Source organism: Aquila chrysaetos, chromosome 9, assembly GCF_900496995.4.
Source record: "Aquila chrysaetos chrysaetos chromosome 9, bAquChr1.4, whole genome shotgun sequence".
Lineage (NCBI taxonomy): Eukaryota > Metazoa > Chordata > Aves > Accipitriformes > Accipitridae > Aquila > Aquila chrysaetos.
Genome location: NC_044012.1, coordinates 17,150,001 through 17,175,196, shown reverse-complemented (window position 1 = coordinate 17,175,196; position 25,196 = coordinate 17,150,001). Strand labels below are relative to the sequence as shown.

The window sequence follows — 25,196 nt, the reverse complement described above, 5'->3', positions numbered from 1 at the left end:
TATGCTGATGTTAAGAATGTGCTTAAAGTCAAGAGCTCTTGGCTAGGCATTTTGACTCATTAAAGGGGAAATAAATGTCAAAGTGAAGAAGATAAAACTGTAATACAGAATGTATTAATATAATAAAGCATACTGAAGATATTGCCTCTCTCTGTTATTTGTTAGTAAAGGGGATGGCATGCATTTCTGTAATGGATAAAAAGGTTATATATAAGAAAATATTCTGTTCCCTGTCTTACACTGAAAGCATTTTATATAAAACAGATAGAAAGTTGCTCATTCATTGTTTTAATACCCAAGATCAGTGTCCACTGAACAGCAATTCATGTAGTCCTATGGTCTGACATCATATGTCCAAGAAACTTGTGGGAAATAATGGAAAAAGCTTTTAAAAGGCTGCAGAGAGGTGACAGCCTGGAAAAAGCTAATTAAAGTATGTTTAAAAAATTGTGTTTCTTAAGATCTTTCATTAAAAAACAAGCTCAATGTAAAATAAAATAGATTAAGATGATGCTGATGTCACTGCAGCAGCAGTAGTCTGAGTGCTGATTGTATATGCTTGATTAAGTGATTCAGATATCTTGATTTGGTTTGGCAAATGAAAACCTTGCCTTACTCTAAGTCATTTTTACCATCTGGATTTGCATATATGTATGATATCTGTTATATTAATTATATCTATTTTCACAGGTATAGACAGACATAGCCCAGAGTTGTGGCACCCATTAATAGATCAAGCAAGCCTGTGCAGCTGTGTTTTGATCAGTGGAAAGGTTTCCTGGCATCCGAGAACTGAAATCACCTTTTGGGTATGACAAGTGCATCTAAGTATCTAGCAAGTGAAAATCAAGGGTTTCTGTAAGGAAGGAGTAAGAACACCTACCACAAAAAATTAAAAGTAAAATAACCTTTAATAATCACCACAATGCAAATTCAATTGTATGTATTGCTCTCAGTTGGCATTTAGCCATCCATCATTTGCTAGCTCATAAAGCTGATTTGTGCTCTTCCCTCCTGTCCCTGTTTCCCAGAGCTGTTGGCCTCTTTTCACCACTCCTTTCCCATAGGCACATACAACTGGGACCCAAGCACTCTTTTGTCTCTTCCTCTGGAACTCTGCTTTTTATCATATGGGGAAAGGGGGAGTTTTGTGAGCAGCTTGCTTTCTTCTTCATTGTTGAATGCCACTTACAAACTCTGTCGATAGACACTTGGAAGGTATCTAAAATGCTAGACAAGGAAACAGGTATAATTCAGAGGAAAACTGACCTTGATTGAATAGGGTCAAAATGCTTCAACCACCTCTTTCATTTGAAACTCCTCATTTACAGACTCACATTTCTTTCATGGTAGCTTGGGGTTGAGATAAATATATGTGGCAACTGTGTTAGTCTTAAAGATAAGAAGTTCAGCTAGATTTAGTGGATTCTGTGACTAATCAAACTCTTTGTGAAGAACACACAACAATTTTTTCCTCAAAGGGTTGTAACGCCAAAACTGTTGGGAGTACCAAAATTTATTTTCAGAAATCCAGTTTGGGTATTCCCCAGGTATTAGCATCTAGCAGACAAGTTAAAGCTCCAACTCCCTAATTCCCAGGTCTAATTGTATACATTAATTAAGCTCCTGAGGAAACACAAAAGTCCTGACCTCTAAATTAACTGTCTAAGAATTTGAACATTCATCTTGGGGTTTAGAAATTTAAGGCTGTTCTTAGAAACATTTAAAGGCTGTAAGCCACCAAAGGCTTTTGAAAAAAACTCTTGTGGTCATTTCCAGACTTGGTCAGTACAGATACTTCTTGAGCTTTCTGGTGCTGTCTGTTATCCCAGGCCATTTTTGTTGAGTAGGCTAAGAATGGCGATTTACCAAAATATTTGATAAAGTTTTATATAGATTGTGTCCCAAGCATTTATTTGCTACATTATGCACCTCTCTTAACCAAAAGTTGTTTGTTGTTATGGAAACCCATTCTAATGAGAGCTCTTTGACCCATGAAAACATTAGCCAGCCAACAAAGTTTCCAGCTTTCAAGTAATTCTCAGTACTTCTGTTTCCATGTTCTTTAAAAAGCATCTTTCTCATTGTCCAAAACCACAGATGGCACGGGCTCGACTTTCTTTCTCATCACTAAGGAGTAACCAGCAGTAAAAAGGGACCTGCAAAAAGTGTAGATGTAATTAGAAGCACTCTAATATCCTTTTACACTATTGGAGCAGCAGAGAGGGATCTTAAACCTCTGTCCTTATACCTTCTGTTTCTTTGCCAGGAAGCACTTCAGCTAGGACCTATGTGGATTGGGAACTGGCAATTCCTCCTCTCCAGTTCCTGAGCTGCTGAAGAACAGCTACACCAACACACTCAGCACAGGCACACTTCTTCACATTTATCTTGGGTTAGCACATTCCTTTATTTAACTGTCTCTGATCGGACTATAGCTGATCATTCCTTCATCTCATTTTCACTTAACCTTTTGCCCTCTACACAGACTAAGCATCCTATCAGATATCTCCCAAGGGACCTTCTTTTCCCCCTTCCTCTGCTCTTTCTCCGATTTAGGTGCTTTACACCACTCCTGGTAATTTACCTGATTACATGGAAGAAGCTGTAGATCTTTTTATAATTGCTGTTTTACTTAAAATGCTGATTCTTTAGCTCCTGTCTGTTTTCAGGTCATCACATCTCACTGGAGGTTTCCCTGGTTTAATGGGCAACTCAGAAACCATAGAGAGGACCAGAGGATGGGGGTCGTTGTACATTCTTATATTTGAAAGCCGCTCCATAGCATCCGCAGGAGGGTTCTTGGCACCTGCCTAGTTAAACTGGATGTCCAATGTTATCTCTCCAGGCAAGTAAGATTCTGGCAATCACTGTAGTCCTATTTCACTTGTTCTCAGTCTTTTTGACACAAGCACATTAATTCTCCCAAGCTCCTTTGGCAGCTGTAAAAAGTTCCCTGGTTTTTTTAATATGATTGATAATATTGAATATTTCTTTTAACCTTTTACTGCCATTCCTGGGCTAGGTGATATTTTCTCTATTTGGACGCTAAACTCCAGCATGCAATAGCACATCTTGCAATCACCTACTCGTTACGGAGCTCATTTGTAAAATGCTGCTGTTTAATTTACGACTGCCCACAAAGCTCCACCCAGCATTAGCCCTACAACATATAATGTCGTTCTCCCAACACTCCCACCGTCAAAGGTCACATAAAGCAAACCATTGCTTTATACAGAAACTCCTTCTAGTTTAACACAGAAGGAATGGTAGCCCTTGGGCAAAATTTGACTATGTGGTTTCATATGATGCACTGGAAAGAAACATGTTCTGGAAAGGGTGCCAATAATGCAGGTTCTGTGGGTCAATGCAGGAAACGACCCAACTGAAACGTACCAGCAAAAAATGTCATTGTTTTCTTCACTTCCAATTTCTGAGGAAAAAAAGGTTGTCTGAGGAGACACAAATATATAAAAACAAAAAGACCTCCCAGGCTGACTTGAAATATGTTCAGACTACACATCCACTCCCTGCTCCCTAGAACCCAGTAAATATTTCTTTGGCCCCACAAAGTATTTTAGTCTGAACCCAGGAAACCTCAGATTGACCTTGGAAATAAGATTTCTCATTTTCAAAGTAAATGTCTCAGCCACATTACTGGAGGAGTTGCACTTTTCTGATTGAAACTTATAAAACTTGTCTCTTTTGGCAAATAGGGTAGATTATACTGTGGGGAACTGGTTGTTTTCCCAATTAACTGACCATAGGCACTTTCAAACTCTTTTTCTCAACTTTTATACCCCAGTACAATGCTGGTGGCAAGGTTAAAATATCTGGTTTAGGCCATTAGGGGCAGGGTTAAGCCCCTGTAAAGCAGTAGAGCCTATCTCAGTGGAGATACACTGACCTACCTCGCTGAGCATCTGGCACATGTCTCTACAGAGATTTTGTTCTGTCTTCTCTTCAGGTTGTATTGGATGGTTTAACAGCATTTGGTGCTGTAGTGTCCTTTTAGCTTACCTCGAATCCCATTTGAGATTTTAGATTGAATATGTCTGGATTTGATTAGCTTGGTCAAGTTGTTTTCTTCTGATGTTTTTCTCCTCTGCCAGCTGCATTAACTCATCTTTCACCCAAGACAAGATCTCACTCCCTGATGGGATATAATGAAAATATGCTTTTGAAACAGTCTTTGACACCATCTTCTGACAAGGTCTGACTCTATTCAGGTATACATTTCCCAGGTCTGGTTATCAGTTCTCTGTAGAAAAGTGTAAGTGCATGTTCCACATGGAGTGTAAGGACAAGAAAGGTCTCAGATTCCGCTTCTGATGACCAGTTGGTGTCTATCAACTGATGCTGAAAATCATTGTAACCCCAGCCTTCCTATTAATATCATAGCTGCTTTCAGGACCTCAGACATAACTGCCTTTTGTCCAACAGTCTTGTTTAAAACAGACCAAAAAATAAAGATGGACACTTTGATTGGCATCTACCATATTAATTGAATTAAACTTGGCTTTAATTCTAACAAAAAGTAAATGCGGTATTGTGTGTTAAAATAAGGTGATGCTTTTTCTAAATGAGCCTTTTATTTTTTGCTTCAGCTTGAGTTTCTCACTTGAGGCAACCAGTAGCGTTGAAATGCCGCCAGCTAGCATTTCACTGAGGCTTCGGGTCCAGGGCAGCAGTGCAGACGTCCAACTGCCCAAAATGTGGTCCTTGCACCCTCTCCATGTCCTGCTGAATCCTGCGTGTGCTCAGGGTTTTGCTAGGTTGCAGGTTGTAGCCACGTGGTACAGATTTAAGAGCTCCATGGGGCTCAGGCAATATTCATCTGAAAAGGACAATGCTATCCAAACAGAATGAACCTTTGAACTTTGTTTTTGATATGACGTTAAGCCTCAGATTTATAAAACCAAAACAGAACAAAACAAAAGCGTGCTTGCTTTCATTCTGTTTCCTGATTTTGCACTGAATTGTCAGCAAAGCAGACCTTTTGCCTATAAACAGATGGCACACAATTCCATGGGATTTTCCCACATTTGAGGAACGCACATCAAGTCCATTTACATGAGCATGGAAAATATTAAAATGACTACCAGGTCTGTGTGGTGTAAGACACCTGGAGCACATTGCTGCCAGCAAGCTTCTGAGGTGAGGATATTCTGGCACACAGTCACAGTTCTGGGGACTGAGCCATTTTTGACTCAGGTTATTGCATCTTTTGACACCTAAAGACATGTTCACCTCTGACCCAGAAACATCTGCAACGTCAAACTATAAAAACAGGAATGGAAATGTAGCCTTTTTTTTCTCCTTACTATTATTTTTATTTTCTATTGAAAGGGGGTTTAAAAGGCCTATGAAATGTAAAATTGCTTTTTTGCCATAGTTGCAAAACTCATTTCACTTTTTATCTGAGATGCGCTTGTAGCAAATTTCCAGAGTTGCAAAGCTAATGCAATAACCCACTTTGGGGACCACAGTCCAGAGCACTGAGCACAGCACACCCTGCATCTCTCAGAGCTTGAGCAAATGGGGGAACCACCACAGTGGCCAGCCTTGTCCTCAGAGCCACCATTCACCCCGACTTTTTCTCACCGGTTTATATTGCCTGCAAAGTTCTTGCATATTCTGACTTTCTTTCCTAAAGTAACACTGACTGATTTTTACTCACCAAGCCCAAACTTTTGCTCCTTTTGTGCAGGCAAAATTTTTAAATATTTGGGCCATTACTGCTGCTCCTCTGTCATGACCCATCATCAGAATACCAGCTCTACTGGTGACTGCTCAGGTGACTATAGTTTCCTATATGAGATACCAGTATACTAATACCAATTTAAGTCTTTCTTTCACCTTCCTTGTTATGATTTGCTCCTGCAATTTATATGCACACAATTTTTTTTTTACTTAATTTTGCCTACTAACATTTGGCCAAAAAAAATTGAGTTGGGACGTTTCTGTGTGTCAGTTTACCCTTCCATAGAATTTGCATGGTTTGTAGTAGAATGTGACTGTCTTTGGATGAATGGCACTATAGAAATCCCCAGAATTATTATTTTGACTTTTAGCTATGGTATAATGTAGTCAAATTTTTGTTTCATTTAACATAAGAGGTAGTATATAGGGCAGAGCAACATACTATGTTGATAGATGGGGTATTGCTGTGGTTGGGTTTGCCAAAATTAACACATTTCCCATTAGAAAAAAAAACTTTGGAAAAGTTTCTCTTTTCTGAGTACAGGCATTTTATGTTAGAGCCTTAGAGCTGATTCTGTCTCTCCTAAGTTATAAACCCTTATGGATGTACCATAAAGATGTCCACCTAATGCAGAGAAAAGCAGATTAATTGATCACAGTAATATATTCTTATCCACTGAATAAGAGCATTCCACACATTGTTTCTTGTTTTGTTTCTAGCTTGTAAATCTTCATTGTAGAATACAAATGAAAATGACCCAAATATGTATTATTTATGAATAAGACTCTCAGATATTATGCTTTAGATTGATTGTGTTAGACAGGATATAACAGAAGCACAATAAGTCAATGAAAAATAAAAAGCAGCAAAAATGTTTCATGCTAAAAATGTAGTTCTTGTGACACCTCTTATATAAAGGACATTTCCAACACATTGACATTTATATTTATCATGGCTGTGCGGGTGATTTACAGTTGTCTGAGGTACTGAATATCAGGAATATCCATGCACATACACACCCCTTTTGAATGATGGTAAGTCATAGACTGCTGCATTGCCCCTTATACAGCAAGCTTTTCCTCCCCTTTTTATTTTTCTTCTCTAGCTTCAGGGAGGCAAAGGAAGCAGTAGATCAATAGGGTGTCTTGACTGAAGTTGCCTGCAGCACTTCCATTTCTCAGACTGGACACTGATGCTAACTATCAATAGCAATAAGAGGCTGTCTCAGACAGAATTAAGGCTCCTTCTTCTGCATGGCTGTCTGGTGCTTACTGATAAACATCTTCTGCGCAGGATTGCAACAAATAAACCATTTCAAGTGTGCAAACTAGCCACTGTCATTCTACCTATTGATACTTGCTGTGGGGTGAAGGGACTGATAGTTATTTTCATACAGCTGATAACACATTAGATAAGGGTACAGATGGATAATCGTACAAAGGCACAATGCTGTAAAGTGTGGAAAGATCATTGATGAAATTCTCTGTGCTCCTGTAGAAACCCTGAGAAAACAAAAGACAAAAATACTGACTTACGTTTAAACTACTTAAGTTACAGCTAAATTTAACTATTTATTAACCTCTGATTTTTAGGTAATGTTAAAGATATCCTGCCCAGCTATTTTATTCAGATGTTATTCATTTTTACCACTCCTCTGGATTTGCAAGTTTAGTCTGGAAATAGAAGCTAACAGGGGCTGGATGCAGCTGTGATATAGATGGGGAGGTGTTGGGCAGCATCATGGTCACTTGTCGTTTGACCTGACCTATACACCACACTAGCAGTTGCTAATTTTGGAAGAACTGAGCCTCTTTAGCCGCCCTCCCTGCAAAAAAATCAGTTTCTCAACTGATCTATTGCTCTGTAGTGCTCTCCTTGTTTTCAGCCTGAATAAGGATGAAGAATCAGGTTCTCACCCACCCACATGAAATCACCATTAAAATACCCTGGCCCAGATCTTCTTGGTGGTAAGTCCCTTTATAACTGCTTAAGTCAGCTATCCAGTAGAGTTATGCCAATTTGCATCAAATGAAGAGCTCACATGGTAATCGGGATTTATTTTCCTTTTAATTTTGCTTTAACTGACTAGTATGGGGGAAGTGGTTCAGATGCTCTGCTGGAAAATCAACAGAGCCATATCCTCCCTCTCTGGAGTTCTAACCATTTACAGGAGCAAGCAATTTGGCTCTGAGACATCTCCAGCTTTATATGAAGTGGTGCTTTTCAGATTAGGAGGCCGGTTTTCTGAGGGAAATTTCAGAGATCCGTTTTGAGTTTCAGAATATCCCAAACAAAATGCTTAAATAACATTGTTTTCTTTCATAACAATTTTTATGTTGAATCTAACAAAGGCCAATGGGTTTTATCGGATGAGATTATTCTGAAGATGGTTCTGATGTTGCTGAATGCTTAAATTAGGATGGTTGATGAGAAAATAAACCAGAGCTTCCGAGACTTTAGGGATGCCAGTTATGAATAACCCTACTAAAAATATTTGCATAAGAAGACTCCTGAACATATGTCTATGAATACATGTATTGGCTTTGAAAGAAGTGAAATAAAATGTTAACTGGAATTTAATTTAGGGAAAAAAAAAAACGAAAACCACACTACAACTTGTAGATTAATCACTTACTGATAGACATTTTCACTTTTTTGTCTCTGTACCATATGCTGCAATCAGACTTGCCCACCACACAAGAGCAGTATGGGGGTGCAATAGTTAATGTGTGCAGACTGCTCAGAATCACTGCTGTTATTAACTGTCCTCTGGTATAGAACACGTACATTTTACATTAATACGCTGATTAGTGAGACAGAGCATACAGTTTCTAGCTAGGGAAGCTGGAATTTCAGAAATAGCTTGGCTCTTCACTTTGATTACTTTCTGGCTAGAGAGTTGGAGTCAAACTAGTTCATTTTGTAAACATTACTGGTCATTCATGTACAGTACATTGCATGAATCAGTGCAGGACAATCAGATGGGTGCAAGTTCAAAAGTCCAGATGAAAATTACTGTTTCACTGTACACAGTATAATCCCTGCACAAAGTAAGAAGGATCGTATCTGTACCCTTTACTCAGGCAAAATGCCCACCCCCCCAAAAATGGAAGGTTTCCTTAAGAAAGGTGAAAAGACAACGGTCCTAACTATTTGCTGATGAGCAATCCACCCCCTGTACCCTAGCAGTCAGCTTTCAACAAATATTTATACAGCTCAGGGATACAGCTATAGCCTCAACATTTCAGCACAAATATTAGGCCACAACCTCAGCTAGTCTAAATTGGTGTAGTCCTATTGGCTTCAGTGGCATTACAGTGATTTACAATAGCTGAGGTTCTCCCCCCTTTTATTTTTTCCCTCGGTGCCTCTGACAGAGTATGCTCTGCATACTTCTTTCAGCTGAAGAGTGGATTAATTTTAAAGTAAAAATTAAATTAAAAACCAAGCTCTTCATCCTATTAAATTTTTCCCCAGTTTTAAGAGGGGCTCAGCAAAACGGAAGATATCTTACAAAGGTGACCATGGGTTTTCTGTAGCACAACGGTACTCAGCTGAGTTGGGGTGCAAAGGCAAAAAGCCATTTAAAAAAAAAATAAATTGGCTCTTTTGTTAAAAAAAGATTATATATATATACACACACATACATAAAATCTGGTTTTACTGCTCCCACTGAAGAACTCTATTGCGTGTGTTAGTTTTAACAGCAGTTATGCAGAGGTATAAGTACACAGTTGTGTATTATAATATTTGTTTCTCAATGTCACTGAGCCAGAATTCTTTAAAATTATATGAAGTCTTCATTTTTTCCCCAGTTTTTCAAGACAGGAAACATTAGTAAAGCTTTTTTTTTTTTTTCCAATGGTAAGTGACTTGAAGCTGGAGACAGAGAAATGGATTACATTACATATTTTCTACACAAACATAGGGATTAATTTAAATGATTCCCCTAAATCAAAATAACTCGGCTTTTTGGCAGCCTTTGAAGTTTAATGAATGTTTATTCTTGCCATCAAGTGTAGGTTTTGGGACACCCTGCAGGACCACTAAACCAAGATGATCTAAAGCTATTTATACAAAATAAGCCAAAGCCAAGATGTTTGTATTAAAGTTATGACGAAAATGCAAGTATTTAAAAGTAGATAATATTTTGTTTAACAAATTCGAAGTTAAAGATGCAGAGTTGTTCCCACTGTTCTGTCGATGTCTGTAGATTAGTGCCTATACATTAACTACAGTTCTGATGATTTCAAAAGTAGACTTGATATAGAACAGGTCTCTTCTGTAGCTCGTGTGCTCTCCTAGGTCTGGTTTCCACTCTTTTAGGGACACAGAAAAGCTAGCTTTGCTTTTATCTTTCAGAATACATTTGGAATTCCTTTCAAATGTATCTTATCAGAGTTGACAAGAAGTACCTATTACTTACAGACATTTCAGTGCAGGTTTTCTGTAGAAGAAAATTAGATCAGGTCATGAGATGTAATAAACCAGACATAGGATTTCCAAATACATTTTATTTCTTTCATGGTTAATACTTTTTGAAGTGCACTACTGAAATGCTGCATCGATGTAAAACCTGGTTTGCCTCTGATGACTGTGATTGACTAAAACAGTAGGCAACATTCCTGGAGATATTTAGCTTCTGATAATTCAGCCATACAGACGTTCTCTGATTTTTAATTTTTTTTTTTTTTTCTGGAGGGCCATTTTCACATGTACAAAAACCCCTTGAAAACTAGATATTTTTTATATCTAAAATTCACAGCATGTCTCGCTGTTAAATTGCCACCTTAGAGGCCTTTTTTAAATTTCATTGAAAATGCATATTAAATCAAAGTGATAGACACATGTAATGTAAAATGTCTGTCAACAATTAGAATCCCATTTGGAAGTTTGTAAAGCATAACAATTTAAAATGAATTTAAATTGAGAAGGAAAGTTTTTAGATTGAGAAGGAAAGTTTTAGCCTGCAGTATTGCAATTTTGTACAGAACAAATCCAGATTTTTTGCCCTTTTCTGAGTGAGAGAGAAATAAAAGAGCCACAGCTTCTAATGCAGTTAGTTCACCATCGTGTGTCAGTCAAGCAGTTTCCTTCTTTCCACAATAAAGTCCAAATTATATTGATTATTTGATTTTGAAAGGAAAAATAAAGCAGTAAATATGCAAATAACACAGCCCAATGTAAAATCGTGTTGCCGTGTCATAGAATCATAAAATAGCCCCCATTGGAAGGGACCTCGAAAGATCATTTTGTCCAACCTTTCATTTTCAAGGAACCTAGAACGCATTCCAGTTGAGCCACTTGATAAATTTGTGTGCTATGTATTGAAAAGTGCAACTGCTTTTATTGGGATAGACTAAATCCCTATCCAGTAACATCCATGTGGTTTGAACACAAAAATGCTTTAAGGGAAACTTTACAAATTTCCTTTGTATTCTTCTAAGATGACGACAAGTTTTACACCCAAACCTCCTGGAGCTCCTGAAATCATAGGATCCCCAGGCAAACAGGGCCACTGGAGCACTGAGGCCAAATGCCTTGACGGCAGTTTTGACCCTGGTCCTTGGCCGGGTGGCCCCACCGCTGAGGACTTACCTACCTAAATGGGGAATGGGATTGGTAGTCAAAGGGGTACAAAGTTTGGGCTGATGCCTGGATTTTCCCAAAGTCTTGGGCGTAGCAAAATCTGGGGTTAGATTAGGGTTTATGGCTAATGTTTACATTGTATTCAATAAATATCTACAATATGGTTTGTCATAAAATGAAAGTATTTTCAATTAATTTCAAATTTTGTAGCATATATTTATTTTTTGTTTTATAACACGCATGTTTCCAAGCAGTATTCCATAATGTCATCTTTCTACACTGAAATTAGTATGATCTTGTAGATACATGCCAATGCTTCAAGCATAGAACACTGCATTCTCTGTAGTGATACATAGCTCCTTTAAGCAGATACACTTCCAGTGCTGATATAGTTGTGTATAATTCTTCCAGATTAAATTCTGGCTGTTTCTAGACATTCCAGTTATCACTGTGATTGATTTTATGAGAATGACAATAAGGAAGCAGAATAATAAGAAATGCAAAGCATATTCTACAGCTCATTTCTGAAAGGAGAGTCAATCCCATGAGAACTTTCTGTAGTGTGTTACTGGTTACAATTATTGCAAAAATAATAGTGTGCTATCACAAAAAAATGGATGCAAATTACCAGTAACAGTATTTGTCTTCGGTTATTTAGTATTTATATAGTCTTTGAGTAATCCCCTTGAAGAGCCAAGATTACCTGTGATTAGCAGATTTGAACAGGTGGTTTAAGGAGCTGTACGCCTAAAATGTCATAGTTGTTTTGCTTAGAGCAGCAGTGAGTGCTTTCCCAGTCACCAGCAAGCAATTCCTGCAGGCTTCCCTGAATATGGCAACCAGTACCAGTTACAGGGGTTTGTTGCTCTAGGCAAAACATGAAACGTAGGCCCCTTGCAAGGCACAGTCACTAGAACAAGAAAGTGTTGCTAAACATTTTGCAGCCCTAGGCAGCTGCATGCTCTGCGTGGCTGGTGGTGGCAGTGCTGGCCCTGAATGTAGATTTACCTATCTCTCCCCCCCGTTAGGCTCATGTCCATCTCACTTTTTACCTCTGCACTGAGTTTGCCTAATTGCTTCTGCTCGGTGTGACTCCCATCGCTGAACACAGGCAGGTCTTGTCCTACTTTAGAGCAATCCATTACCAGTGGGGCAAAGGAGCAGCAGGTCTGGCAGCCCTTGGAGAGCAGCATGGGCTGAAATTGAATTTTGCTATTAGAAAATTCTAGGAGTGAAACAAAGAGTAAGTGAATGATACTGCTTGAACAGAGTGCAGCAATGTTATTGTGTTGTGAGATTATATGTGCAGTGTCAGAGGACAGTACTGAAGGGGGAGGAGGGAATGAACCATATTTATCCTTTGTTTAATTCCACTTAATTCGGTACATTTATAATGCATTTGGCTCTGTTTTCACGAAACCGTTATTCTTAAGTATTATAGCTTTGCTTGTGCTTTCGTGCTGCATAAAAATGGAAGCTGCTTCAACTGCTGCTTCAACTGCAGAAGCAGCCGGGTTGAGTAAGCTTTAGAGGTAGAGCAAATGACTTCAAGCCCTAAAACGTATGGGAGTGCAAAGGTATGCAACTGTCAACTAAACATGTTATAAAGAGACATCTTACTAAGAGGTATGGTATTTTTATGCTAATCATTGTCATTGGTGCCTTCTCTAGATCTTTTTTCTATGTAACGGTTGTTTACACTCATCCGAAGTTAGTAATGGGCCTGATCTGGCACGCTCACACAAATACAGCTTCTCTCAGAAATCAGTTTGTATAGACTGGAGGCTTAGACGCATATTTTATTTGCAAACAGCTGGAACAGCTTAAGAAGTTACCGTACCACGCACTGTTGCCCCATGCAGGAGATTTCCATCCCTTGCTGGCAGAGGATGTCATGCAAACATTTTTGCTAATGCTAGCGCAACACAGACTGAGAGAGCCCACCCGCCAATTGCCCCAGCTCAGCTGGTGGGACAGTGTCTTCCAGGTATGGGGCAGTGACAGGCGGTGCTCAGAAACAACAAGCTCGATCATCACGGTTAGTCCCTGCTGGAAACTTCTCATGTGCAGTTCTAGGCTGAAACACTGCCCGTGCTGCCCTGTCAATGCTCTGCTTCCTGCATAAGGGTGAATTTCACCAATAATGGATTTAGAATTGGGCGCTTGCATTGCAAACTTCTGAGGACGAGAGAAGTGGGGGGTTGTGGTCTCAGAAGTGAGTATATGACGTATCCTTGAGCTTTACAAATGGATGTAGAATAAGCACTGGTGTTTGATGTAAATTCTTCCTAAATGTACTATGTTGTCTTATATTCAAGTATGATTGTCCCCCTTTTGCTCTGCCTGTTGCAGTACGTACATGACATAACGATGGTTGAATTGCTGGACTGGGGCTGCATTTATCTTTGCATGTATGACTTCTACACCAAATGCCTTCAGTATGATCTGAAACTTACTCAAGCTTTAAATTCTTATTCAGGAGGTGCTTCTGGGGTGTCAGTGGCTGGGAGCAAGCTCAGATGAGCTTAATGATTATGTACAGTCTTGGGGAGAGGCAGCTAGACTGCAGAAAACTGCTTACAACACGCAAGTAAAAGCGTTCTGCAATCCCGGACGCTCCATTTGAGATGGAGTTTGAAGTTCCGTGAAGAAGGACCAAAATACAGAATATGTAACTCAGGGTGAGATTCAAGAAATATTTTGTACAGCCAGGCTGAAAGACCAAGCTTACCACATAAAGCATGCAAAGGACAGAAACAATTTTTCTAACCCCAAATCTGGTATCTGGATTTGTGAGGAAGGGTCTTTTTTGAGTCTCTTTTTGAGGATTGCTTTTTGAATCGTGTGACTTGAGCTTTTCTTAGGGAAGGGAAGGAAAGGAAATGGTGAGTTTCATTTTCTAGTTGGTAACCGTATGATCTTGGGGTTTTGGAGCAGTAGTTTTCAAGGCTCTCTCTGTGTCACTGATGTACTATCTGCTGATGGTTCAGTAAGAGCTGGCTGGGAGCTCAGTGCTCAACTCTTCCCCCCTCTTTCCTGCTGCAGAATTATTCTAAGAAATCAGAAACTCCTGGAGTTACCTTTTGAGATAGGTGATGGCTTTTGTTGCCATCTGAACATTAAATGATCACTAATGGGAAGAAAAAACTGCAAAAACGTGGCTGGGGGATCAGATTGCTCCACGCAGAAACGGGCTCCCCATAAGATGCAGATAATGCGTGTGCTGGTCTGTGAGCAAGCATATTTACACTCAGAGGGATATGTTTTGCACACTGCCATTGCAGACCAGTTCTATCAACAGCCTAGCCCAAACTGGGGGCTAAAGGTGGATCATGAGGACTCTACTTAGCTCAGGCATGGAAAGCAGAACATTATTCATGAGGCATTTACTTTATTGCAACTAGCGGCTGCCAAGCCAGCTTCTTGTGTTGATGCAAAGAGTATGACAATTTTCACGTTGTAAACACCATGCATTAATCAGGGCACCTCAATATTATGCAAACAAAATGTATGTACTTACAAATACTTCCACTGTATTTGAATCAAAAATACATCACAAAAATGAGAGGGGTTATTGGGTTCATTTCATCAATCAAGAAATTTGGGACTCTACAGGCAACATTTCCCCTGAGGTTTGAGACGTGTTTATCCTGTAATCGCTGCATATTCTCCAGATTAAAATGAAATCTTAAAATGTAAATAAAAATACACACTCTGTAAATCTGATTTGACAGTGAAAATCTTTTTGTGACAACAACAGGTTTTACTTTGTTAGATAATTAACTTGTAGAAAATGATCTGTAGGTTCTATTTCAGAGAGAAGTGCCATGTGAACTGTTGGCCTTGTATTTGTATTTTGACAGACTACAGAACTTTTGTGTAATTTTGTTTCAAAGGTAAGCAAATCCTAAGGAACACTTTTTTAAGAACATGTTTTTTTCCTTAAATATCCTGGCAAATACATCCCTCAGTCCCACTCCTTCATTTGTTTTTAAATGGCTACCACCTTCATATTTTATACTATTTTAAATAGTACTTTGATTAAGAAATGATAGCTATGATAATTTTTTAAAAATCAACACTTAGACTCTTGTGAATAGATACCTAGGTGCACAGCAGTTGCGACTGTGAAGTTTTCCTACTGTACAAAGGCACTTTTCTTAAAGCAAGATGTTTGGAGGAAATCTTGACTGATAGCTAGTCATATCTCATCACCCGATATCAGATGTATTTTTTTCATGACTCTTCTTTTGACATGTACATATTTCAATGTCTTTTTTTTTTTTCTCTTGTTCTACCCAGAGTTGTTTCTGTGATGAGACACATCACAGTATGTCTTTGGAAGATGTCTTTGCAGCCCAGAATGGTTTTTAAAATTTTGTATCTAGGCTGGAGAAATCTCTGTCACTTCATTTCTAAACTTCTGGTTTTCTAGTGGAGGCACATGGTGGCTTTATATGGCTGTGATACACTAGGCTATATATAAAAAAAATAAAATTAAACTGGGATGTGAAGGCATGTGGCTTGCAGAGGAAACTTCCCCTGTGGCATCAAATAAAATTCTTGGTTCTCTATAGAACTAATAGACTCATTCTGTCCATACATGATGACCACTGTGTAACAAATCGGTGGGAAAGATTTCTGACCTAAGCCTACCTGAAATACACTCTGATTTATTTCTTTAACCTAAAAAAAGCTACATAAAGGATAGAGTGATACCTTGGGATCAATAATAACTTTGAAATCAAGACATTTTCTCAAGTGTATGGTATTTAATATTTTTAAAAAGCTTATTTTTTAACATGGGAAATAAGACATTCTGCTATTAAAAAAGATATCAAATAGAGGAAATAATGATAGGCTTTAGGATGTGAGAGTATTTGTAATTACTAGCACTCTCTTGGTTCTCTGTGTAGTCATGTAAAAGTGCATGGAAGTCTTTTGCAGTGCTGCGTATTTATCTTTCTGTATTGGTTTTTTATGCCTTGTGGGCTGTATGTACAGAATAGCTGCCTATACACTGATGTGGCATATTGCTGGTATTTTTTTTATTCCTTGGGTTTTAACTCTCTTGCCCGAGAAAGAGGATTTTCCATCCAGCTTGTTTACTTCATGATTTATGTCTAAATTGACAGAGTCCTTCGGAGGCATTCGTGTTAAATTTGAAACAAACATATTTAATGCTCGTGTTGTAATAAAACAGCTAAAAGAGCAGATTAAAAAGATATGCACAGAGGGGTCTGATTGATTGAGGGATTGATTTTACTACTTTTCCCGTAGGTGGGTAGTGATGGCTGTAAATCTCTTGATAATCATTTCAGAAGCACCTTCATCAATAAACTCAAAAGGGACAGCTAGGTGTAAAGATTTGCCAGCCATCAGGTCAAACAAAAGACAGCAAATGTGTAAAGAAAGAATTGAATTAAATAATCCCACCTTGGCCGGTTATGGCATTAGTCATGTTCATTTTTGTCTCGGGGGCGGGGGAGTTCCCTATCACTGTGATTCTCTGGGATTTGGGGGGAGAGAGAGGGGGGAGGCTTTTTCCCTCTTTTTTTTTTTTTTTTTTTTCCCTTTGGCTCAACCCGTATTGCTTACGATTCAATTATGCGGCTAAAAGCTTGTGTTTGTGAGCAATGATCAATTATTAGTTGTCAGTAATAACGGAAAAAGATTCAGTTCTGGTGCCCCCCCTCCCCTTCTTTTTTTTTCTGGGGAATTATGATGAGAAAATAAATCCAAAAAAAGGAAGAGAGCAAGGAGCGGGGGGAGCTGACAGCATGTCCACAAAAGTAGTCATACCTGAACCCACACGGTCACAGGACTTGCAATGTCCATACTGAATAGCGTGATCCAGGCTATTGATAATAAAACAATTCCAGATAGCTGGTGCTCGCTGCCCCTGGGTAGCTGCACCCCAGGACTGTCTCAAAAGTTTATTATATATCGGAGCACAAAGCCAAGTTCCCAGCTGACTGCAGCATCTGGAAGCCCCTAATTACACACATTTCTAAAATATATGTACCCTCTCTTAGCTGAAAAACGGTTTACTTGAGAGGTCAGCTGTAGTGACGTTTGAAACTCTTGTGCAGTGTATCTTTTTTAGTTAAAAAAATAAAAAAAAGAAAGAAAGAAAAAGGAGAACATAGAAGGCGAAGAGAGGGAAGAAAAAACCCCCAACAAAAAAGAACCACTGCCCAGCTAACTGAAACCCGGGTATTTTTGCAGTGCGAAGATGTGAACGGTTGGATTATAGGGAGAAAGCGTTTTCCTGACAGTGCTTTAATTGCTGTGCAAAGGCAGCGAGGAGCCGAAGCGGTGCCGCAGGTTGGGCTGACCCTCCGGCTGCCTGCGCCGGCAGCGCGGCTGGCTCCACGCACAGTCCGCCCTCCGAGCTGCTCCAGGGGGGAAAATTCCCAGAAAATATGAAATCAATTGGATTTTCCCCCCCGGATCGTTATTAACGATGTATTATAACTATGCGGGGACGGTGTAGCTTTTAACCCCTGCGTGTTAAGGGTGTTGCGTCTAATCGCAAACCTTAATAACAATAATCCAGCCTAGTGTGTTGCATCTCATTGGAATCGTCTCTCAGCAGAATGAACTGCAAATTATCCCCTGTTTACCATCTCCCTTCAGTGCTCATCTCAATGAACTGGAGATCGATCCCCACCACGGGTGTCTTCCAGCCAGGCTGATTTGCATTGAAGCACATTAGAAAGCCTCCCACCTCCATTAAAAAGAATAATCCGGGGGGGGGGGGGGGGGGGAAGAGAAAAAAATCTCCAAGGTGTAGCGGGGAGGGAAAAATATCTGTCACTGTCATTTGGAGCTTCGAGAGGGAAAACCCAAGATCAGAGTATTTACGCTTGTGAACTCTCACAACTTCTGTTAGAGACAATGACGTTTAATTGATGTATTGCTATCAACAACAATAAAGACCGATTTTTCTCTAGCCCTGGCAATGCTGCTCTGCCCCCACCCTCTCCCCACCCCTCCCGGCCCCCAGCGAAGGAGAGGAAAACAAACAATAAATAATCAAGCGGTCCTAGATGAAATACCAGGCTCCGCTTTATACGCTAGCGAGGGAGAAGAGAAACGAAAAAAAAAAGTTATAAAACTTAATTTCTCCAGATTAATTTCTTTTTCTTTAAACCACTGTTTTTCTTCTTCTTGATGCTGTTGTTGCTTTTTAATTACCAGTCCACGGCCGCCTTTTTCCAGCCAAGAAGCAAAGGTACTGCGCATCTGGGGAAATTTGTCTTAAGCTTAATCGACAAATGTATAATGAAATTGTAAACGCGAATAATTTTGGGAGAGCGGCTAGATTAGAAACCGTGGGAAGCTAATGGAGTGATTGATACAGTTAGAAATACAGACACAGATGTGTAAATAGATCCGCGTGGGTATTTTGTGTGTGTCTACGTGTGGCTAGCTATTAGTAACGTGTGCGTTTCTATACGTTCAGGTTCGGTTTCTTTCCCACCGTCTCAGGGTAAGGAGGGTGACAGCCTGCTCTGAGTGTATCCATCTCTGCCGAAACATCTCTTTAAATATTCAGTGAAAAATAATGTCATGTGAAGTACCACCTATAGCAACGTTATTATCTTCATTCTTCAACATCATCCCCGCTGATAGCTTCGTTTGTCTTTTTCTCAAAATCTACTGTACCCAATGCTGCGGGGAGGGAGGGGGCTCGCCCTGTGCAGAAATGAAAAGAAGCGTCAGTGACCACTTTGCAACGCTGACTAAATACTGGAGTGGCACCTGGGAGGCTTTTTCGGTTCGTATGCGTTTGTTTGGTTGGTTTTTGCGGCTGTTGGTTTTTTTCACCCTTCTTGCTAAACGTTTTACAGTCTCTTTCGTTTAATAATGAGAAGAAAACGCGAGTGAGCCGCTTCCTCGAATGGGAAGATTTCTGCCTCTCTCCCCTCTCCTCTCGCTCGCTCTCTAGGTTTTACCGGCTCATTTGAAATTGAAATGAGTTGTATCTGATCAGCCGCTTGCTTTTACAGGGAGTTTGTTAATATTAATACGGGAAAAAGGAGTAGCTTCTATAGAAGAGTAAATAATCCAGCGGGGGGAGTGGGAGGAGAGAGCACTAGATGGGTCAGGGTGGAGGAAAAGAAATCGCCTGCGCTCCCGCTTCTCCCAGCTCAGCTTATTTCACAGAGTAACTTTTCGTGCACGGACCGCAGTGACACGCGAAGTGGTGCGGAGAGCAGGGAGCGTCGAGAGCGCAGGGGGAACACGCGCCATTCATCCGCCGTCTGTGTGTGTCGTTGGATGAACGAGACATTAAAAATAGCGTTGTCTAGAGCCTCTTTGCAACCATACTTTTTATTTCAAGATCGTGAAATTTCTTCGTACGAGGTTCCTCCTCTGGAAGTAACACCCGGGCGTAAAAGTTTGATGCATGATGTGTTACGCGGTAGGAGTGCGGTGCCCGCACAGTCCTGGTGCTATAAATACTCAGCACTAGGCACGAACCGCGACCCAGGGGAGCGCACGGGCACACCGGCAGCCGGCCCGGCCCGGCGGAGCCCCAGCGCCAGCCTCTCCGCGCCCGGCCCGCCGCGCAGCCCAGCGCCAAAGTTAGCGAAGTTTGGCCGGTCCCGCGCAGCGTCCGCGGCGGCTCCGCCTGCCCGCACCCCCAGCCCGCAGCCTCCTGCGCGGAGCACCCGCGGGCCGCTCCGCGCCCCCCCCCCCTCCGCCCCCCGCCGCCAGGCTCTGCGCTGCCGGGGGCGCCGCCGGCAGGCAGATGCGCATCGCTCCCGCGTCCGAGGGGTAAACAAAAGTCAGGAGCGGTCCCGAGGGGGAGCGGAGGCACCCGTGGCGCCGGGAGGGGCAGGGAAAGGCGGAGGGGGGAGCGGGGCCGCGGAGCGGGGCGCGCCGCCCGCCCCCAGCCCTGGCCTCGTCGCCGCCGCTCGCACCGGCCTTCCCCGGGCGGCGGCGGGCGGATTGACTCCCGGCGCAGCCAACCGGCGCGCCGCGGCGGCCGGGGGCGGAGCGGCCGCCTGGTCCGCCCGCCGCTCCCGGCGGCGCCCTAATTGTCCTGGGAATGTGTGAGATAAAAAACAAACCCTTCCTATTTTCAGCACCCCTCGGGCCCGTGATATATGGAAAGAGAAGGGGCGGGGGGGGGAGGCGGGCGAGAGCTGGGGGAGGGCGAAAATGGATCTTTATTTGCAAACGCGGGGACAAGAAGGAAAAAACCCCAACAAGAAAAAAAAAAAAAAAAACCACCAAAAAGCAAACACCCGAAACTTTTTGCAGCAGCGGGACGAAGCGAGCGGCGGTGCGCGGGGTCGGGCGGCAGCCGGAGCGGGGCCGGGAGCGGGGCTCTCCCCGCTCAGACACTTGCCGGGCGCCGCCGGGGTCCGGGGGCCGCCCCTCCGGGCCCGCTGCTCCCCGCCGAGCGCCCCCCCCCAGCCGTGCGTCCTCCCCTCCACCGATTATTGCTTATCCTGCCCTCCCTCCGCGGGTCGGGGCTTTGGTCGAGGCTGGCGGGGGGGGGGGGTGGGAGTGGGGGGGAGAAGCTTTTTTAAGGAAAAAAAAAATTAAAGAAAAAAAGGAAGAAAAAAGTGAAATGTAGCGCAAAACTGAGGGAGGGAGGGAGGCAGGCGCGGGGAGCCCGTCGGGGCTGGAGGAAGGGGCGAGGGGAGACACATTCCTATAGTAACCGGGATGGCGCGATGCAGCCCCAGCTGGTTGCTAAGAGGGTTAAACTGTATCCAAACAGCTTTGGGGAAATCCAGCCCCTTCTCCTGCCACATGGATCGACTCATTGGGTGGGAGCGGCGGAGAGACAAGGGTCTCCAGCAAATCAGCGCCTAATTGATTAAGGCGAGCTGGTTTGAATAGAGCTGGCCATGTGCCAATCGCCTTTCAAAGAGCCCCTCTATGATTAATCGCAATGCATTATTGATAATCATAATTATAGCAGGACACATGCGCGGTGCGCGGAGGATTGGGGAGGCTGGGGGGGGGGAGGCTCGATTTCCGTAATTTTGAGAAGATTTTTTTTTAGTAATTTTTTATTCTGCCCCAGCTGATGTTTGAGCCAGCATGTCGCGGAGGAAGCAGGCGAAGCCTCAGCATTTCCAATCCGACCCCGATCTGGCCTTGTTATCCCAGCGAAATGGTGAGTTCTTCTCCTCTCCCTCGCACACATTTTAACACAAACACACACAAAATAGATCAACTTACCTTGCGGGGAGACGGGACCGCGCCGGGCAGCGGAGCGGGACAGCTGGATCTCCCGGAGTTACGTGCGGGGGGGTTCCTTCTGGGGTTTTGGTCCAAGTTCTTGGCTTTTATTTTATTTTTTTTTTTTACTCAGCGTTTTGTTTCGCCTGTTTCTTAACGAAACTCCAAACTCTTTCCGTTTTTTGATGTTTTCCCTCCGCCCTCCCCCCGCGGGGCGGTCTGGCATCCTGAGCCCGCGGGAGATGGATCCGCGCCTCTCTCCGCGCCCCGCGGAGCGGGGGAACAAAGTGGGGCTGCCGCGGGGCGGCTGATCCTGGAGCCCCGCGGGACGGATGCCCCGTCCGGCCACACACGCTGCCCGCGCCGTCCCCCCGAAAGGGGCGGAAAACCCCCCCCCCGGCACCCACTTTCTCGCCCCCCCCCCCCAAACACCCCCGCGGACCCCAGCGCTCCTGCACCCCCCCCGCTCCCCCGCGGTCCCACCGAGCGGGGGACGCTGCCCCGCCGCTGAGCAGCCCCGGCCTCCGGCTGCACCAAAAGCTTCCTGGAGGCGGAAAAGTTGCCGCCGCCGGGCCGGGCCGGGCCGCGGGGGGTCGGGGGGGGGGCGGGGGTCGCCCCGTCCCGGGAGCCGCCGCGCCGGAGAGGGGCTCCGCGGCCGCCAGCGCGGAAGCTCCGGGCAGCGCGGGGGCTTGTTTTCTTTCCCTAAGGTTCCTTTTTATTTTTATTTCTTTCTCCGCCTCCTCCTCCCCTCCAAGTCGGTGAGCGAGGAATAAACGCTGGCTTTGTGTCCGCCAGGATTTGGAGAAGGAGCGTGTGAAATATCTTTTTTTCCCTCTCTTTTCTTTTCTTTCTCTCCCCCCCCCCCCCTTCCTCCCCACCTTTTCCCTCTGCCTGCGGGAGCAGGGGGATTTCGGAAGAGTTCGCCGCAGCCCGGCGGGCGGCGGAGGGGGACGTGCCCCTACCCGTACCTGTACCGGGACGCGGGGTGACAAGTGGTCGGCGAGAGCCGCGGCCGGGAAGGCGGGGGCCGGCGGGGGCGCTCGGCCCGGAGGCAGCATCCCCCCCCTGCGCCCGCCGCCGCCCAGCCGGCCCCCCCAGCGGCCATGCGGCGGGCGAGCGCCGGGGGGCGGCGAGGGGACCCGCCGGCGGCAGGCGCGCAGGGCGCCGCGGGGCAGAAGCGCTTCGGGCGGGCAGGTAAGGGCGGGCCGGGGCGCGGCAGTGCCCCCTTCGCCGCCCGGCAGCGCCTCGGACGTCCCCCGGCAACTTCCCGAGGAAGCGTTGGCGCGGGGCCCTCCGCTCCCGCGGCCGCTCCGCGTTCCGGCTGCGCCGGCTGCCCTGGGCCCGCCGAGCTGCCTCCCGGCCCGGCGGCGGCGGCGGCCCCGGGAGCGGCGGTGCCGACTGCGGTGCCCGCGCCCCTCGGCTGCGCGGGGGCGAAACGCGGGGCGAGGATCCCGGGCTCGGCGCGATGAATCAAGTCGGAAAGTTTGCGGGATGTTGTCCCGCCTCTGTGAGAGTTTACCCGGCTTCTAAAATCCCTGGGACGCCTTCTTCGTAAAACCAGCAAATACATAAGCACTCGATTCGCGTAGCTCTGCCGAAACATTTCTTAAAAGTCATTCGGTTCCTGGGAGGCGACTTCTGGTTTTTAGCTGAGTTTCGTGCGCTGTGAGTGCACTGGAGTTTTGCCGTTCGCTCAGCGTAATCCCCTTTCTCATCTCAGTAAACGTATTTCTTTTTCTTCCGATATTATTTCTACTTCCGCTTGAAGTTTGGAGCAGGAGTTGGGGAAAACGTTACGGTTTTTTTTTGTCTTTCATCGGCCTCCTATGAAACAATTTGGAACTTCTTAAAGTGAGCAGAGAAAGGGAAAGCTGAGATGGAAATTATCTTGCTGGGAAAGCAGAGAGGGATTTTTTCACATCTTCACTTTGTGCGATTGCTTCTTTTGATGTTCGCTGTCTGTCTTTGGTTTGGGTAGATGGAACAGGTCAAAACACCTCCGAGCATCTTTTTTTTTAAAAGTAGCCGTTTTCTTCTGCTTTTAGTCTCTTGATCTGATTTTGCACATCATTTTCAAATGAAAGACAGTGGGAGTGTGAGAAAGGAATGTTAACTGAGCAGCTTTCCTGCCTGTTGCTAAAGGATGTACTTCACGTAAGTTGGATTTTGCCTGAAAAGATGGCATGGAAGTGAAGCTTTTGTTTAGTTTGCATGGCTATGCTAAGTTAAGTAAGTAAATAACAAAGTTTATTATTTTTGAAAAATACCGACCGGTTTCCTAGGAAAAGCAATGTTCTTTACTATAAAATCTGTAGGAGCCTCTCCCCGCCCTCTCAAGTAATGCTTTTAGATTATGGCTGCTTTACATGGTTAGACGGTAAGTTTTGAGTAAGTTGCCTAGAGGGTGTGTTTTTGTCATGGTGTTTCAGGATTCAGAACGCTGTAATAATATTAGCATAGAGCTACCCTCTGCCTTTCCGGGGTCCCCAGCCTGGCAGCTGCTTCCCACTTGAACCAAGACAGGGTGGGTGAGCTACGTGGAGGACGAGTCTGCATTATATGCCTTGAAATTGCAAAACAACTTCGAAGTTCCAAGCGCTCCTTTCTTCTCCTTTCATACTGTGAATTCAGGTTTGCTAATTCATCTAATAGTTTGCGCAGGGTTCAGGCAAATGTAGCATCGCTAGTCCTTAAGGCACTTGCAGTAAGGTACTGCTGGGCAGTATTTTGGGCAATGAATAGAGTGGCCCCGTGAAAATTTCTTGCGTCTGATTTGAATTCTGGTTTGTGAAAACTTTCTGCTATGGTTTTGTATCTAAAGATTGATAGGGAAAAAAGTTCCTCAGACTGCAACAGCATGGGTTTTTTGTGTTTTTTGGGTTGTTTTTTTGTTGGTTTTTTTTTTTTTTTTCACTGCTCTCTCTTTTTTTCCAAAGTTCAAAGCTCATGCAGTTCACTCTTAGCAGGAAGACTTTCCACTTAAAATGTGTTTTTGGTTCCATCAATGGATAAGTAAGTTTACTCTTGTAAAAAATCCTGTGCATGTGCACATTTGATAAAGTTCATATTGGATTAACCAGAACAGCTCTCAGATTAATAGCAGAAATAACTTGCAGCGTAAATTATATTCAACAAGTAACTAATTACTGGTAGGAAGTGGGCAGGAGATTGTGGGATTATTTCCTTTTGTTAATAACTCCAGCCACTTTCGTGACATTTTAGAATTTATTTTTTTTTTAGTTGGTTGGAATTGCATTCCCAATTGTAAAAGAATATTCTTGGAGTGTAATTTTCAAAAAAAGGTGTATTGGAGAAATAAGCCAGCTAGACTTTGAGGAAGAGAAAATGTTTGCTTCTCTTCCATATAAAGGCTTGTCAGAACCACTGTCAGTGGTTTCATGTCAGTAATGGATTTTGGTAAATTCCTGCTGCAGCATTATGATCATCCACGTAATTGTTACTGGGCCCAAGAAATGAGAGAAATTATGATCGCTTCCTTTAGTAAGATCTGAAGGACAGGATGCTTAAGAGAAATAATTGCTTAGTTAGGCTGCTTTTAGTTTGTTACATAATTAGGCCTTTTTGTGCGATAACTGCAGTCTGTCGGTTCAGAATACAGACACTTGTGTTTTTTCCAAAGGTGAGGCTGAAGTGTAGAGGGCCTTGTGAAATATCACTTAGGCAGATGCGATTC

The 25,196-nt window shown here is 43.4% G+C and overlaps 1 protein-coding gene across 5 annotated transcripts in view; it reads left to right on the top strand.

The window, feature by feature from the left end:
* The first annotated feature begins 12,462 nt into the window (after positions 1–12,462).
* The window catches only part of SALL1 (spalt like transcription factor 1), a 23,600-nt gene continuing 10,866 nt past the window's right edge, over positions 12,463–25,196 (top strand). The window contains exons 1-2 of one of the 5 annotated variants that reach the window (XM_030024710.2): positions 12,463–12,536; positions 21,345–21,437. In XM_030024710.2, coding sequence (XP_029880570.1) covers positions 21,362–21,437 — 76 coding nt within the window. In that variant the 5' untranslated portion in view covers positions 12,463–12,536; positions 21,345–21,361. Of the gene's footprint in view, positions 12,537–20,894; positions 21,438–22,401; positions 22,697–25,196 lie in introns of those variants that run through there. The other 4 variants (XM_030024709.2, XM_030024708.2, XM_030024707.2 and 1 more) reach the window with 4 other exon arrangements.